Source organism: Balaenoptera ricei, chromosome 5 (assembly GCF_028023285.1).
Source record: "Balaenoptera ricei isolate mBalRic1 chromosome 5, mBalRic1.hap2, whole genome shotgun sequence".
NCBI lineage: Eukaryota > Metazoa > Chordata > Mammalia > Artiodactyla > Balaenopteridae > Balaenoptera > Balaenoptera ricei.
Window position 1 is genome coordinate 7,128,594 of NC_082643.1, and position 18,232 is coordinate 7,146,825.

General features: G+C 36.8%; 1 protein-coding gene across 2 annotated transcripts in view; it reads right to left on the reverse strand.

Annotated features, from left to right (window-relative positions):
• MARCHF1 (membrane associated ring-CH-type finger 1) overlaps positions 1-18,232 on the reverse strand; it is an 898,048-nt gene that overhangs the window by 320,573 nt on the left and 559,243 nt on the right. For both annotated transcript variants that reach the window (XM_059922369.1, XM_059922368.1), the window contains exon 4: positions 17,099-17,247. In XM_059922369.1, the coding sequence (XP_059778352.1) occupies positions 17,099-17,209 (111 nt within the window). In that variant the 5' untranslated portion in view covers positions 17,210-17,247. The remainder of the gene's footprint in view (positions 1-17,098; positions 17,248-18,232) is intronic.

An 18,232-nucleotide genomic window follows, 5' to 3' on the forward strand; every position in this document is an offset into this window, starting at 1 on the left:
TTAAAGCAAAATTGGCAAAGTTAAAAAGATAAACCTATAATCATAGTGAAAAATAGTAAGAAACCTCCCTGGAACTGCTAGAAAAAACAAACAAAAAGAAAATCAGCGAAGGTATAAGATCTTTGAAAAACATTATTGACTAGCTTGAGCTAACTGATTTTCATAAAACACTGCACCTGATAATTGTAAAATGTACATTCTTTCCAAGAGAATGGGGACCTTGAACATTTACCAAAATTACCATTTGGTGGCATATAAGCAATCTGAACAAATTTAAAAGGACTGAAATCAATAATAAAATGATAACCAGAAATATCCCCCCCCCCCATTGTTTGAAAGCTAAGAAGTATACTTCTAATAGCCTATGAGTTCTTCTGCCCATTTTTAATTGGGTTGTTTGTTTTTTTGATGTTGAGTTATAAGAGCTGTTTATACATGTTGGATATTAATCCCTTATGAGTCATATCTTTTGCCAAAATGGGGCAAAGAACTGAATAGACATTTTTCCAAAGAGGAAATGCAGATGGCCAACAGGCACATGAAAAGATGCTCAACATTGCTAATCATCAGGGAACTGCAACAAAGCCACAAGGAGATATCACTCACACCTGTCAGAATGGCTATCATCAAAACAGAAAAACACAAATAACAAATGTTGGTAAGGATATGGAGAAAAGGGAACCCTCCTACACTGTTGATGGACATGAAAATTGGTGCAGCCACTGTGGAAAACATTATGAAGGTTTCTCAAAAAACTAAAATTAGAACTACCATATGACCTAGCAAATCCACTCCTGGGTATATAGCTGAAAAAAATAAAAACACTAATTTGAAAAGATACATGTACCCCAATGTTCAAAGCAGCTTTATTTACAATTGCCAAGGTATGGAAGCAACCTAAGTGTCCATCAACAGAAGAATGGTAAAGAAGATGTGGTACATGTATACAATGGAATACTACTTAGTCATATAAAAGAATGAAATTTTGCCATTTGCAACAACATGGATGGACTTGGAGGGCATTATGCTAAGTGAAATAAATGAGACAGAGAAAGACAAATGATGATATCCCTTATATGTTGAACCTAAAAAATACAACAAACTAGTGAATATAACAAAAAAAAGAAGTAAATTCACAGAGAGAGAGTACAAACTAGTGGTTACCAGTGAGGGGTGGGGACAATACAGGGGTGGGGTAGTGGGAGGTACAAATTATTGGGTGTAAGACAGGTTATAAGGATGTACTGTACAATACAGGGAACATAGCAACATTCTGTAATAACTATAAATGGAGTGTAACCTTTAAAAATTGTATAAAAAGCAAAAAACAAAATAACGGAAAACAAGAAAAATCCATCCAAAAAATATCCTATGAGATAAAAAAAATTGTAATGAAAGTATGAAACTATTAATATTTTACATCAAATGATAATTTAAAAAATATATTTCCTCTACCAAATAAGTCATAAAGTAAAAGCTGCACAGAGGGAAATTTATAGCCTTAAAATTCCCATATTAGAGAAGAAGAAAGTTGATATTCAATGATCTAAGTATCTGTCTCCATAAATTAGAAAATAAACAACAAATTGAACCCAAAGTAAATAGAAGAAAGAAAACAGTAAATCAAAAGAACAAAATAATTAAATTAAAAACAAATATACAAAGGTCAACACAACTGAATGAGGAAAGAATAGTCTTTCTTTTTTAAATTTTATTTATTTTTCAGACAGCAAGTTCTTATCAGTTATCTATTTTATAGATGTTAGTGTATATATGTCAATCCCAATCTCCCAATTCATCCCATCACCAGTCTTCCTCACTTCCCCCACCTTGGTGTCCATACGTTTGCTCTCTACATCTGTGTCTCTATTTCTGCCTTGCAAACCGGTTCATCTGTACCAGTTTTCTAGATTCCAAATATATGTGTTAATATACAATATTCACTTTTCTCTTTCTGACTTACTTCACTCTGTATGACAGTCTCTAAGTCCATCCACATCTCTACAAATGACCCAATTTTGTTCCTTTAAATGGCTGAGTAATATTCCATTGTATATATGTACCACATCTCCTTTATCCATTTGTCTGTCGATGGGAAGAACAGTCTTCCTATTTAGTCTTTCTAGTTAGCAGCAGATGGAGCTAAAACAAGTAGACTGCATGAATACCCACACTCAGAAGAATAAATGTGAATCCCTACTTCACACCATGCACAAAGACTGACTCAAAGTTGCTCACAGATCTAAAAGTAAGAGTTAAAACTGTAAAACTCTTAGATGAAAACACAGGAGTAAATCTTTGCAATCTTTGGTTAGGCAGTGATTGCTCAGATGTCACACTAACAGCACAAGCAATAAAACAGAATATTGATACTTAGATTTCAAAGGACACCACCAAGAAAGTGAAATGACAATCCACAAACTGGGAGAGGATATTTGCAAATATTTTTATCATAAAATCCTATTTATAGTAGGGGATTTGTGTCCAGAACATGTAAAGCACTCTGTCAACTCAGTAATAAAAAAGACAATTGAGGGCTTCCCTGGTGGCGCAGTGGTTGAGAATCTGCCTGCCAATGCAGGGGACACGGGTTCGAGCCCTGGTCTGGGAAGATCCCACATGCCGCGGAGCAACTAGGCCCGTGAGCCACAACTACTGAGCCTGCGCGTCTGGAGCCTGTGCTCCGCAACAAGAGAGGCCGCGACAGTGAGAGCCCCGCGCACCGCGATGAAGAGTGGCCCCCGCTTGCCGCAACTGGAGAGAGCCCTCGCACAGAAACGAAGACCCAACACAGCCAAAGATAATAATAAAAAAAAAAGACAATTGAAAAGACATTTCTTGAAAGACGACACACGGGTGACTAACAAATATATGGATAGATGCTCGGCATCACTAGTGAGCAAATTAAAAATCAAAATCATGACCACATCACACCCACTACGATGGCTACAATCAGAAATACAGACAATACAAGTGCCGGAGAGAACGTAGAGAAATTGAAACCCTCGTATATTCCTGGTAGGAATTTAAAATGGTGCAGTCACAATGAAAATCATGTTGGCAGTTCCTTAAGTTGTGAAAGAAAGAGTTACCATATGACCAATTGATTCGACCTGCATCTAACCAAGAAAATGAAAATATATGTTCATATAAATACTTGTACATGAATGTTCATAACAACATGACTCACAATAGCCAAGAGGTGGAAATAACCCAAATCGGCTGATGAATGGATAACAAAATGTGGTGTATTTGTACAATGGAATACTATTTGGCAATAAAAAGGAATGAAGCACTGATACACGCTACAGCATGGACAATACTCAAAAACATTACACGAAGTAAAAGAAGTCAGTCACAAAAGATCACATAGTGTACAATTCCATTTATATGAGATATCCGGAATAGACAAATCTATAGAGTCTAAGTAGATTAGTAGCTGCCAAGGCGTGGGGGCTGGAGGGAGGGCTGCTGAGTGACTACTGATGGGTACAAGTTTCTTTGGGGGATGTTAGAAATGTTCTAAAATTAGATTATACTGATGGCTGCACAACTCTGTAAATACACTAAAAACCACTGAACTGTACATTTTAAATGGGTTGACTTAATGGTATTTAAAATATATCTCAATAGAGATATTAAGAAAAAGTAAAATTGACAAAGTATAAAATTTGTTCTTTGGAAAATACTGGTCAAAACTGGCAAGAAATATCATGATAAAAAGAGATTAGCCCCAAATACCAGTATCAGAAAGAAAAGATGATGTTGTAGATCCTGTAAGTGTTTAAAAAAAAAATGACCAATTTTACACTAATAAATTTCAGAATCTACTATCATGTGGATGAAATTACCATATTTCTAGAAAAACATGACTTATCAAAACTTAAACAGAAAGGAGATAAATTCTGCTTTCCACTTTTCTGAAATTTGTTGAAATCCCTTTTTGCTGTTATGGATTTATTCCTTTTTGTATTTTTATATATTCCTTCTTTGGGATCTCAGGAAGAAAAGGGGGTGAATCACTACCCTGAAAGGGAAATAGACATTTGAGAAGAAAGGCAAGTATTTTTATTTTTAAAGAAAAGCAGGTGATTTGAGAGAGACACTTTTAATCTAATAAGAAAACATCACTTGATTCCTTTTAAATCAGAAAGTATATCATTTTTTAAAATAAATTTGTAAATAATTTTATAAGAAGCAAACTTTTTTTTTTTTTTTAGCAAACTTATTTTTAACCTCTACTCTGCATTTACTTGTGTGCCCTAAATCAATGTATTATAGTAGTGCAAAGATAAGCATACACTGCATAAAGACTGGGTAAAAGAACATGTTTTCTTAAATGTCTTTCGCTAAGTGTAAATATGTCTCTGTAAAAGAATTAATACAAACCAGTGGCAGTGGAGCTAATCCTAAGACTTTTCAGAAAATATAGTGAATAATGTGGTTCTGGGCTTTGATAAAACACTATGCATACGACTGCACTAATTTTTGAGTTTATTCTTGCATAGTGAGAGGCAGTAACAAATCGGCAATGTTACTCTCGATGGATATTGCTGCTTTGTCTAATTTCCATAGGTGAAATTACTCAACCCATGAAAACAAGACAACACATTTTTGTTTGCAGTCTCATTGCGATATGTGTAATAGCATTTGGTTGGTGTGACATTGTGTCTGTGAAAGTTGACGGTTGGTAACTGCAATGTGAAAGCTATTTCATTTTTATCTTCAAAGAATTACTGGATTGTTAAATTAAACTTTATTCCTGTAGGATGTATCAGACACATAGAAACCAGGTGTGTAAGTTCCCATATCTGCATTTGAGTTGCTGGTTTCCTAATGTGGGATCACAGGGCTGTACCCATGGATTATTTCACCTAATAATACAGTTGACAATTACTGTGGTGATATAAAAATATTTTAACAGACCATCAACTAAAAGGTTGCTTTGGCTTTTAACCTAAAGGACTCGCTTCCTATGTAGAACAGATAATTTGCTGGATGATATTGCGCTAAATAGTTAAAACGAATTAAGCCTACACAGGAGAATCTATGAAATAACCTTATCCCTTCCTCCAGAAATGTCATTGATAATTATTAGAACATGAGGATAATCAACCAGTGATTTCAAATATAGATCCAACAAGTATGCTTCTTACCTCCAAATTCATTTTAAACACTATTTAAAACTGTTTTGCATTTGCCCTTTAACATTTATTAGGTGCAAATAAAAAACTCAGAAGAGATTACCACTCCTATAAAAATGCACTAAATTGAGCTATTTTAGATGATGACGAATCCCCTTGGGCAAGATATTTAGTCAAAACCTAAGTTTTTTTATCTGTGAAATGGGGAATATAAGGGCTGTTTTTCTAATTAAAAAAATATATTATATATAATATAAAATATAATCATACACTGCTTAGAGAATACTATTATATACATACAATATATATATATAAAATATATATTTATGTATATATGTACATAAAATGTGTTCAAAGTGTGCAACAAATTCAGAGTTAAATGTGAATCTGAATTAAGCTTATTTCTAATAAAGTCAGTGTTTTTATCTTTTCCTGAGCATATTCTTTGCAGCATAGAAAAGTGTAATACAGCATGGATTCTAGAATAAGATTTGCTAGCAAAATAAACTTGGGCAAGTTACCTCTTTCCTCTGCTGTAGTAAGGATTAAATGGGTTGTTACAATGTCAGGTGCTCAGAACTAAGCCTGGTACACAGTATGTATTCAACAAACATTAGCTTTTATTGTATTGTTTTCCCACCATGTGCTTTGCCAAGTGAGCAAATACAAGTACATTTACATGTCCTTGTTTCCTTCCCAAAGGATGTGTTTTGACACACAGCTTCTCTTCACTAGGAAGTCTCACTGTTCTCTCAAAGGAACTTACCTTCATGGGGCCACCAAATTATTACAGTCTGTATATATAAGATAACATGTTGGATATTAAGGCTGAATAAAATATACAAAAATATTTAGTTAACTCCACTACCTATAGAAAGTGTTACAGCAGGTAGGTAGCTAGATATGAGCAGAAAAAGGGGGACAGGGGCCAGGTGGCAGGAAACCACATAGCTTGTAAACAGCAGGGGTCCATGGACAAAGAAAAGCAGGAACCTTCAGATTGAAAGGAAACCATGCATGTTGGGGTAATAAGTGTCCTAGAGACAAAGAAAGGTGAGGAAAGGCGGGACTCTCCTGCGTCTGAATGTAACCTGTTGCTCATTATGCTCTCATTACAATAAAATTAGCCTTGCAGATAAGAAGTACCCATCATGCACCGACACCATGACACTTCTGATCTAAGCTAAATAAGGGCAAAAATCCCTCCTCCCCTCGGGAAGGTGGAGCTGGGATGAAAATCAGGAAATACAACCTCCAAACTCCTTCTCCCAAATGAACGTTCTGCCCCTTCATTTCTACGCCCCGCAAAACCGGCTTGCCAAAGAAACCCAGGGCAGCCCCTCGCCTGTCTGCCCACTCTCCCTCTGACAGCATATTCTTGCTTAAATAAATCCTCACTTTACTTTCCTAAACTCCCTGTCTCATTTCTGAATTCTTTCTGTGAGGAGACAAGAACCTTACACTCACCAGGAACAAAAGTACAGTCTTGTGCTAGGTCACGTGTATTTCTCTAACTCAATTCCTGAAGATGGTTCTGCTTACTAACTACACAAAATAGATAATATGTCTTTAAAAGTAAACGAAATTCAGGAGTTTAATTTTCACATGACAAATGGTTTACACAGGGTCATGGAATGCCCCTTCTCGTCCCTCCTTACCACTGTCCTCTTCATATCTCCAACTCTCAGTGTCTACGGGGAACTTGAACTCCCACAGCCGGACCAGCGTCACCTAAGGGGTCTTAACACCCTATGTTTACTCCCTGTCCTATCCTACCTTTGACTGACTCATTTATTTGTTTTCTTCCCTAGATTCTTGAGGATAAGGACTGTCTTTTTTTTTTCAGTACTGTATATTTATTGCATAGTGCACGCCTTCACACAAAGCTAACTATCAATACAGAGTAGTTAAATGAATAAATGAAGACACGTTATAAGCTGGGTGGTAACTGTGATTCAGATAGCTCTGACTCACTCAATTTCCCCCGAGACTTACTTACCCCTATTTTGTTCCATGACAACAGACAGCTCTGGAGTCCCAAACTGAAACTCAACAATGGACAGCCCTGGGTGTCAAACAATTCATTCATCAGGCCTTTCAATGACCATAGTGATGAATTAGTAGGGTAGTTGCTCTAGGTTAAGCATCATTGTATTAAATGATGTGACTATCAAATATTTCAATGAACAAAATACACTCTATGAAGTAGCATAGAACTCTGGATTCCTGTTCTGCCACGTTTCTAATCTTCCTGCATCTTCATTTCTCTGTAGGTGTCATCAGAACAGCAGTACTTGCTTTCAGGGTTACCAGGACATTTTGAGATACACATCTAAACTCGTCAGCATAGAACAGGCATTAAAAATACTCTTACTATGTTATTGGTAATTGTGTTTTGAGATATAAATGTATCTGAGATATAAATGAACTCTATCCTATTTGAGTAAGAAGATTGAGTAAGAATATTGTTGCACAGAAATAGCTTGGATTCTTCAGGACCACTCTGACATGTTCCACTTATTTCCAGGTACAATTTTTAATTCTGAGGCCAAAACAAGCTGACTTGACAAATATCACATCAATGTGTCCTGCCTGGTTCCTTGCTATAAAACATGACGACACTCCCACAAAAACCAACACAAAGAAGACAACTTGCTGTCTGTATCACTTGTGAGTGGAGAGAAAGAAGGCACCTCAACTCCACACTTGTCTATCTGGGTACACACGAAAGTGACCATTGGGTCTCAGATAATTAAATCAGTATATTGGAAAATCAGTACGTTCTAAATACTACACAGACAGTAGAATTAAACAACCATTGAGAATTAAACATTTTTTTGAGGAGCTCACAATTTAATTTATATCTAAATGAAACAGAAAGACATGACACGTTTTGACAAAGAACAGCTCTGAATCTGATCTCGTGACTTACTCTGTAGAGGAAAAGATCTCTTCCTCTGAGAAGCATTTTTAGATCAATCACTACTATTGTGAATAATCATGTTTTGACATTGTTCAGTAACTATACAATTAAAGTTAATGCATTACTTTAAGCTGCACAGCGAATGTAACCTTTCTTTGTGATGTGATGTTTGAGGCACCAGTCTCCCCCCTCTGCATTCTTCAGTTCAATCTGTTTCCATAAAAACCACTGGGATATATTTTTAATGATTTACTTCCTTACAAAAATCAAAGGTTTTGAAAGGCATAATGTCTTTTATGCCATTTCCCTCCTTTGTTTTTTATAGTTATTCTAATAAAAATTTAGATTTCATTCACTATTGCCTTTGGCAGTACTAAGTAAAGGCTTTGTAATAGCAATTAAATGCAATAACTGATAAACGATCAAATAAGAAAGAATCCAAGGGAGGAAGAAAATGAGGTTAAAAAAACCTTGCAAACTCTATCTGCCCTGACTTATTTATTTTCAGAATGTGTACAGGCCATCACACAATGAGAAGCTGGCCCACTTGCTCAGAGACTGAAAGAAATAAGGGTGAACCTATTGAAAATAAGTCAATATGTTTAATGAGAAATTTAATATACTCAATCTCCTCTTTTTATTTACCATTTATTTGGTTTCTAAGAGAGGTTATGTTTGTGGGGCAATACCAGTCCATTTGCTGTAGGCAGATATATGATTTCCTTCAGCCTGATAAGACTAAAAATAGACTAAGGGGATAATTGGAAAGAAAGAAAGTAAGGAAGATGACTCTGGTAAACCGTAATCGGTAAATGTGTTTTCTTAATAAAGACACATTTACATTTCGTTGTCTCATGCACTGGGGAAGCTATCTGAAATATTTTAAATTCTTACCAAAGGGGAGCCTTATTCCAACAGAATGTAGTTTTTATAATCATGATTTCAGTTTCCAAAACTTTATGTATTTTTGTCATAGAAACTATCTCAGAATTGTTCGATCTTTCAGACTAGTTTTTCCATATTTTAAGGCGTAGGCATTTCTAATAAGAAGGGATTTAATATGAGATATCGTACTTAATAGAATTTTGTAAACAAAAAATAATTTTGCTTTCTCTCAGTTTATGCTGTCTGCTCAAGCTGTTTATCCATTCTACAAATTTTATTAAGTTCCTATTCTGTTCCAAGCACCAGGGATATAGAGGTAAACAGGACAGATCTTCCCTTTTCATCTTATATCCTAGTGTAGAAAACAGAAAATAAACCAACATGCATTCATATTTCTGTAACTATTTTCAGATTAGGATGAATCTATTAAAAAGAAAAAAGAAAATCAGAATTGGTGTAGAGAGGGAATGGGGGAGGTATAGTTGGATGAAAATCAGGAGTAGCTCCAGTCAAAGTTGCTATGGTAGATGTGCCAAGTCTTGAAGGAAGAAGCTAGCCATGCAAGGATCTACGAAAAGAAGCTTTTCGGCATATAATCTAGATCTATTAGGAATACACATATACTCCCTGTTCCCATCTCCTTCATTTGCGTAATAAACATCATCTCCATATTACTAATTTATGAAGCAGATTCCTTTTTCCCTCAATTTTATTTGTTACCATTCTTGCATAAAGATAGTTGACTTGGATCAAATATTATGGTCATTGATCAAAAGGATGTATTTCTTCACTCCAATTTAATGATTAAATATTATATATTACATTCAATACACCATACTCTAATCAATTCAAACAACACCGTTGCTGAAAGTTACGCATAGAAGGCAAATGATTTAAAACATTTTGTTAATTTTGAATACAAAATACTTCAACCTACTAGACTTGGATAATATGGCTATTTCCAGCAGCAAATGATATCAACATTACAAATCTTGGCACAGACTAAGGAAAAAGATGTTATATCCATCTGTCTATAGCAAAAGCTCTACCTGACTTTCTTTTATGTTTTCATCTAATTTTGCTCTTTTGTGATATTATCGTTCTTTGAAATGGTAGGCTCACTTGTAATTAATTAAAGTTACATAAATTCTAGGCATGCATTCATTTTCTGTATGATATCCAGCCATTGTTCACTAGATCATAAAGAATGGGATCCCAGATGCAGAAGTCTCAAGTTCAGGGGCTGATTTCATCTATATTACACAAATGTCCAAGTGGGCTGGTTTAATATAAACCAAAGAAAATACTAGTAAAGTCTATGAGCAACAAGAACAACAAAAAAGCTGATGATGGTATGGCTTTTCAATGAAAACATACAAAAAGAAGCAAAAATAAAAGTGCATCATTTTAATTTCTGATTTTTCATAAGCTTAATAACTATGGAACTTTAACCTTCAACACAACTGTTCTATTTTGAAAATAACCTTATTTTGAAAATAAGGTTATGCCGTAATTAAGCATGAATCTTTTCAGCTGCTTGTTTCATTAATAAATACTTATCAGGCTATGTAAGGAGGTACTTAGTCGTCCAGTAGCTGAAAATTTGATTTCTAAAATGTGTATTATTAAGTTATATTATTCCTAGAAAGAGTTTACAGCAAGTTGGAAAAATCTTGGGGTTTAAAATTAGACAGAAATCAGAATCACAAATTCTGATTTGCCACCGGGGTGAATTACTTCACCTTTTTGAGTTGCACTATTTTCACTTATATTATGCCAAAAACACTATCAACTTCTCATAATGGGTGTGGTATATAAATAACCTGGAAATTAGAAGACCTGGGTCCTTATGATTTGGAGTGAACTACTTAAACTCTTAACAGCATCTCTGCTTCATTATGTATTTGAATAATTAAATTGTATTGTGTACATTTCAGCAATGGTCCCCAACCTTTTTGGCACCCGGGACTGGTTTCGTGGAAGACAATTTTTCCACAGACCAGGCGGTGGGATGGTTTGGGGATGATTCAAGTGCACTGATTTATTATGGTCTCTGTGCAGTCAAACCTCTCTGCTAATCATAATGTGTATCTGCAGTCCCTCCCCAGCGCGCTAGCCTCACCTCAGATCATCAGGCATTAGATTCTCATAAGGAGCGCGCAACCTCGATCCCTCGCGTGCACACTTCACAGTAGGGGTCGCGCTCCTATGAGAATCTAACGCTGCCACTGATCTGACAGGTGGCAGAGCTCAAGCGGTAACGCAAGCAATGGGGAGCAGCTGTAAATACAGCGGTAACGCAAGCAATGGGGAGCAGCTGTAAATACAGCGGTAACGCAAGCAATGGGGAGCAGCTGTAAATACAGCGGTAACGCAAGCAATGGGGAGCAGCTGTAAATACAGCGGTAACGCAAGCAATGGGGAGCAGCTGTAAATACAGCGGTAACGCAAGCAATGGGGAGCAGCTGTAAATACAGCGGTAATGCAAGCAATGGGGAGCAGCTGTAAATACAGATGAAGCTTCGCTTGCTTGCCCTCCGCTCACCTCCTGCTATGTGGTCTGGTTCCTAACAGGCCATCAACTGGTACAGGTCTGTGGCCCGGAGGTTGGGGACTCCTGCATTTCAGTATGATTGTGAGTTATAATGACACAATGGACATAAAGACTGCCTGAAAATTATAAAGCTTTATAAATATATGTCTTATTACAAATAATTATATACATATATGTGTATATATATATGAAACATACTTCTCCTTGAAAGCTTTCTTATCTAGTATCTTCAGCCTTTTCTAGAGCAGCAAGTACCTCATCCCAGACCATGGACACAGAAGCTTGGAAAATGTGTCCTGAGCTGAGGCATACATGATTGAAAGTGGCAAATCACCTCATCTAACACAGAGTGACACTTTGTTCTTCTTTTCTACCTAACCATAGTCTATTTATAGCCTTAAAGAACCATCACTGATTAGAGGAAAGTAATTTTTTCTGGAGTCATTGATGACTACCTGAAATGACATTTTTCGATCTCCTTATTTTGACTTCCACAGATTTTTTTTTTTTTAAACTCCATTCCTCATAAAATCTTTCACCTTCTTATTTCTATTTCTTATGATATCCTTTGCTCTCATTTTGAATTTAATGTTGAACTCTGTTTTGATTCAAGAAATTGCTTAAGGGTATAGTCAGTACAAGGTATTTTTTTGTTTTGTTTTTAACATGTAAACTTGTGTTACAATAAATTTGAAAGGTTTCTTCCCTGCCTGTTATACAAAGGGCTCCCTCACCCCATAGGTTAAAACTATGAAGATGGTTGCTTAATAAGTATCTCTCAAACCCTTCAATGTTCTCACTCAACTTAAGGGATTTTAGGCTAAGTAAGCACTTTCTGAATTTAAAAAGCAGATAGTTTGAACTGCATTATAGATGAAAAAAAGTGCTATTTTTTTTCAATTAGGTCAGTTATTGAGGATGCAATGGTGATACTGGCCATATTTATATGTCAGTCAATGCAGAGGAGAGAGTAATCTAACAGACACATGTAATCAAGAGATTATAAAGAAAAGGCCCTGTTTGTTTTTATGTCACACACTGTAATGTATTATTATCTCCTTTACAATCTTTGTGTTTGACCAAATGTATACAATTCAAATAATGACTTTTTCCCCCAACCTGAGAGACAGGAGAGCAGCCCTCTGGTTTTAGACTGCTTGGACTGTTGGAATCTCAGCTTCACCAGTCCGAAGACCTAAGTCACTTTCAGCAGGTTTTACATTTCTCTATTATAACTCAGTTTCTTTATCCACAAAATAGGGATAATAATCATGCTTACCTCACCGGATCCTTGTAGTATTACAAACAGGAACGTGTGTGAAATGCTTAGAAAAGCTCCTGGCAAACAATCTTCATCCACATCCTCCTCAACCTCCTTTTTCTCCTCCCCCCCTCCTTATCATCATTAGATGGGGTATGATTTGTACAGAAAAGCCTCAAATGCTCTGGGTGACAGCAGAGAGTAATAGAGTTAAAGCCTGGGGATATAAAATGGAAAGGCAGGTACAAAACTGCTAGCACTCAAAGAATGAACGCATTTGTGGTAGAGGCTGGCCAAATGCTCTCAATTTCCCTATTCTGGTCATATAGGAAGACCTTATTTCCCATCAGTCTGACAGATACACTGGGGTATGTCATTGGTTCCACCCAACGGCATCAGGGTAGTGATGCTTAGCACTTCCAAACCTAAACTGATACCTACACAGTCACCCATTCAGACGCCACTCCTTATCTGATAAACTCACTACTAGCAGGCCTGTGTTTAAGACAGCAGCCCTGGGAGATGCGAGCAGCAGAGATCTCTGCATTCACTGTCTGAGGATCAAATGTCCTGTATCAGACTGAGCCATGAGTGAAAACAAACCTTTATGATGTTAAGCCTATGAAATTTCTGAGTTCGTTAAAGCTTCCATTCTTAATTTTCCATACTGATTACTAAGCTGATATCACTCAGCCCTAAATCCGTTCTCCTGTACTCTACGCCGAGATGCTGGAGCTGGGAGCCTTCAAACCAGATGTCTCCTTTGACATTTACTTCTTGGTCAGGCTCTGCCAATGCTAGTGCTAAAAGAAACCAGAAGACAAGAGCAGAGAGAGGGCTCCGTTTCTGTTAGTGCTATCCCACAAGACTTAAGTCGGCAGTGGAAGGTGGGTCCAGTTTCTAAGGTTTTTTCACAGTCCCTGAACTACCTTTATTGCACCAGCCCCTTCCCCCCACTTGAATATATAAGGATTGAGAAGTGCATCCCCTTCAGGGGTCTGCGTCCTAGATCTTCAGGGCCCTTCCTCTGAGCTCCAAGGTTTCTGCATCAGCTGAGAAGCGTCCGTCCTCAGAGTCGGGGTGCAGTTCTGAGGGGTCCCTCCGTCAACCTTTTAGGTTTGAGTAGCTCTAGTCTCCTCCTTGTGTGACTCCTCTGCATGGGTGGTCGCTACTTCTTGCAGTTTCCAAACGTGTGTACCTTTCTGACATTTTCAATCTCCCAATAGCAGATTAAATAATTTTTCACATTATATATTCCGTTAAAATTGGCTGTTTCTGTTTTCTTGACTATACCCCAACTTTTACAACTATCCAAATACAGAAATCAGCAGCCAAAGTCTGTGCTATCATAAGAAAAGTCTAAAATATGTGGCATTTGTTTCATGTGTAAGCAACGGGGAGGGGGGAAACTGATTACAAAGGTAGAAAGCTATTTATCTGCATGACGTTTGGGCAAAACTATTGGCAAAATCTCTACTTGAATTAACTCAAGAGGCAGACCCTGGGCCTGCTGGGCTGGCAACACTCAAAATAGATTGAAAAACAGAACTTAATAATGTATGTTAACTGCTATCAGCTACATTCAGCAAGGTGTTACAGGAGAAATGTGAGCTCAGGAAGTAAGTGGATTGTGTGAAAGCAGATCTGACTAGGAATAGAGAGAAGCTGAAAGTTTCAAGGTTTGTTGGACCCAATGCCTGGCTTCTTCTAAACCCCAACTGGTAGACCTGCCATTGAAGTGAGTGTTGAGTAACAAAGGTCCAATGAAAAGTTACATTTGAATAAAGTGACTCAAGGCTAATATGATTTTTAGAGCTGATACCGAGTGGACCCTCTCAGTTGAACAAAGCATCTCCGGACAAAGAGGTTAAAGATGTGGTCCTCCTGCCTGTTTTTCAAGATACGATCATCTTGAGATAGAGACATGAAGAACTGGAAATCAAGCGCGACCAAGATAGAACTTTGCTAGGCACACGGACTATCAGGAAGCAAGGAGATCAGAACCCTGGCAGATTTCAGAGGATTGTCGTACTGAAATACCATGATTCCAGCAGTATGAGCCTTGAAATCCTTAAGACTTAAAACAACTCTTGGTTCCATAGTTTTCCCCAAACAGGAAAATAAAATATTTTAAGGCTATACAAGTTTCATTAGGCACTTTAAATGTGGACAAGGAGAATAATAGAAAAGGAAGAACTTCCCAGAGGGCGTATCCAGAGGCTAGAAAAAAGCATGGACAAGGGAGATCTCCCAGGGAGCAGGGTCAAGGCCAATTCAAGGATCCTCCCTGACCTCTAGGTCATTTATTTATAGGTGATTCACCCTCATCATCATTAGATGAGGACAATGAATAACCAGAGACCATGAATTTGAACTGAATCCAGTGACTGAAAGAATTTTTAGTTATCTCTCTTGGAAAATAATAACCTTCTTAATGAAAGAGTGGAAACATGACATGAATGTTTGGCGACCAGAAGAGTGGACTTTGGCAGAGATGTCCTTATCTGCTTTTCCTGCCCACATGGCTTCCTGATATTCACCAGCCTCCCTTGCAGTTCAGATGGGGCTATGAGACTAGGTTTTGGCAAATGGAAGCATGTCTACACGTTTCAGGTTGCTCCGTAATAGCTCATGCACAATGGACTGCATAGCCTTTTCCTTTCCTCAGTGACCTAAGAGGCCATGTACTTAAGAAGGCAGCATAAAAAGATGGATGGAGTCTTTGAATAATCAGTTAACCTTTGACAGTGAACCCCCAAGGAGAGCTGCCCCAGACACATGAGCTTTGACATAAGGAATATTTTATTTTTCTGAGATTTGGGGGTTAGGTTACAGTGACTGAAGACTATTGCCCTAATACAGTATGCCTTACCTTCAGAAGCCAGCCTTCTAGTAATCCTAGAAGTGACACTTACTAGCTAAGTGACACTGGGAAAGTCACTTAACTTCTCTGGGCCACTACACATTTGTAAAATGAAGCTAATATTAGGTTACCCAAAATTATAAGAGAAAGTCAGGCCAAATGTTTGCTCAAGATTTTTTTAATGGTTTTGATCTATGGTTCTATGAAATAGGAATTAAGCACTAAAGCCACTCTAATGACATCACAGAAGTAATATTTTTATTTAAAAAATTTTAGTTATTGCATGGTACCTACAAAATCCAGCTTTATGTATAAATATTGTGCAACATGTGCATTTAAATGGTGTTAACTCATGCCAAGCAGTTTTATTGAAAACAGTAATTTACAAAAGAGCATATGAGTGAGATGAAACACTGCAGATAATAATTTCAAAGAATGTATTCCCTAGAACTTTGTCCAATCACATTGCATACTTTCTTCATACCCTCAGCCCTCTCCCTACAGTCTAAGATGATGGAATTAAACAGAATTCCCATTTCTATGTTTTCTCAATTGAAAGCCTCTTCCTTTCGATGGTTTCTCTTGAAATTCACTCAATAATGTTTGCTCAGGACCATTGTTTTTATGTAAAATGATAGAAATTATCAAATAACTCAAAAGTAAAAAAAAAAACCTAAAACCTTTGCTTATATTTAATTATATGTTCATCAACTAATAAATCAGGCTAATGAAAGTAGGTGTTCTTATAAAATGGTAAAATAGCAATTAAAATACAACTAACATGTCAATTTGAAACTTAGAGATTGAATGGAATTTTCCTTCCTTAAATCAAAATGAAGTATGTTGCAGCCAAAATCTAAACAAAGAACTTATAAAACTCCTTTTGCTAATGAGTTCTCTTTTCCTAATCACTGGGAAATAAAAGCTAGCTGAAGCCGAACATGTAAACTTAAAGCAGAAAACAAAACAAGAACGAGTATGTTATTGATTTGGTCTTCAAATCATTTTAGCAATTAATTCACGATTTTATATCAAAATTATAATTTTTTGAATCCTATATATTCTTAAAAATGCCTTTAAAAAGGATTCGATATAGGAAAATACAGAAGGTAGGATTCTGATTTTTCATTATTTTTGGATAACGTTACTTGTTTTGCTCCATTGATGCCATTACCGAAGTGTAGAACGCAAGGTATAAACTTTAAATGTCTCTGTAAGGTCCCTGACATAACGGACGGGCGATGTCCAAAGAAACAGAAAGAAAAAAAGAAATTGTTAATCTGAATTAAACTCTAGATTCTATGAAATTAAGATGTTCTTATTACCACCTGTTGATTAAGCGACGTCTACATGAGCAATATAATACATTGTAAAGCAGAGAACCATTGAGGAAGCCCTCCCCGGCCCCCTCCCCATTCCCTCCGCATCCGTTCGCACAAGCCATCGGAGGTACCACGGCTGCACTCACCAGTGTGGAGGTTTGCGAGGCGTCAGCCCACTCCTCTGAGCCCTCGGGGGTCCGCGTGTTGTTTGGGATCCTGCGAGGGTTACGCGCTATCGCTTCACACCAGCCCAGCATTTTCTCCTTCCTCTTATCCCTTTTCAATTTCTGAAATTCTGAAAATAATTTACATTCCCTGAAACAGGTCACTTGTTTTAGATGTCTGTTTTTGGAAAATGTACATCATTGAAATGAAATAAGCAATTTAATGTAATACCAGTGGAGGCACTTTATTTTAGCCAGGTGTTACAGGGCAGAAAAGAAGAATACACTGATCATTAATGACCTCAGAACCACAGGCAATGAAAACAGTACACGTCTTACTCAAAGAGCCTAACGTTTTACACCCCGATTTGTGACACTTGTAGATGGTGGGAATTCCTTGCATCAGGTTCTAAGTTATTTTCAAAGATCAGTTTCTAACAAGAAGTTCTTACCTTGAGAGCTAAGAACAGACTCAGTTCCTGATATATCTACATATTTCAATATCTAAAATTTGGCATAGCTTTTCAGCTGAATGTCCTACAGATGCAGAATGAATTGAACACAGGCCAGTGATGAACATTACTCATTCTGGCAGTGGCATGACTATCTCTCTCATAAAATTCTGCCAACTAAAGAACGAGAAATTTTAGTGCAAGCATGGTAAAATTAGTATATGACACCCATCACCAATCTATTAAAATAATAATTTTAAAAATCTCCTTACTATATCATGAATAAAAATATTCCACAACTCTTTCTAGCTTTCCAGAACTTCCCATTTAAGGAATTTTTTTGTTTGTCTCTGAAAAAGTTATATCAACAATAACTTTTAATGTAATGAAGAAAACATTGTTTCCTTGTAAAGTTTTACAGCCTAGTTTTTCCACTCCACCACCCTCAGTAATTAGAAATAGTTCATTGCAGATCTTTAGTTAAATGCATTACACTGTCAATTAAATATCAAAAATAATGTGGAGTAATTATTTTTCACAGCATCCAAAGCAATTAACAATCTGGTGGTTTATAACATTTCAGAGGTTCAAAATAGCACATTTCATAGGACTAAGAAAAGTAACATTAAGAACGTTTGCATTAGCGGATTGATGAGTTATTACT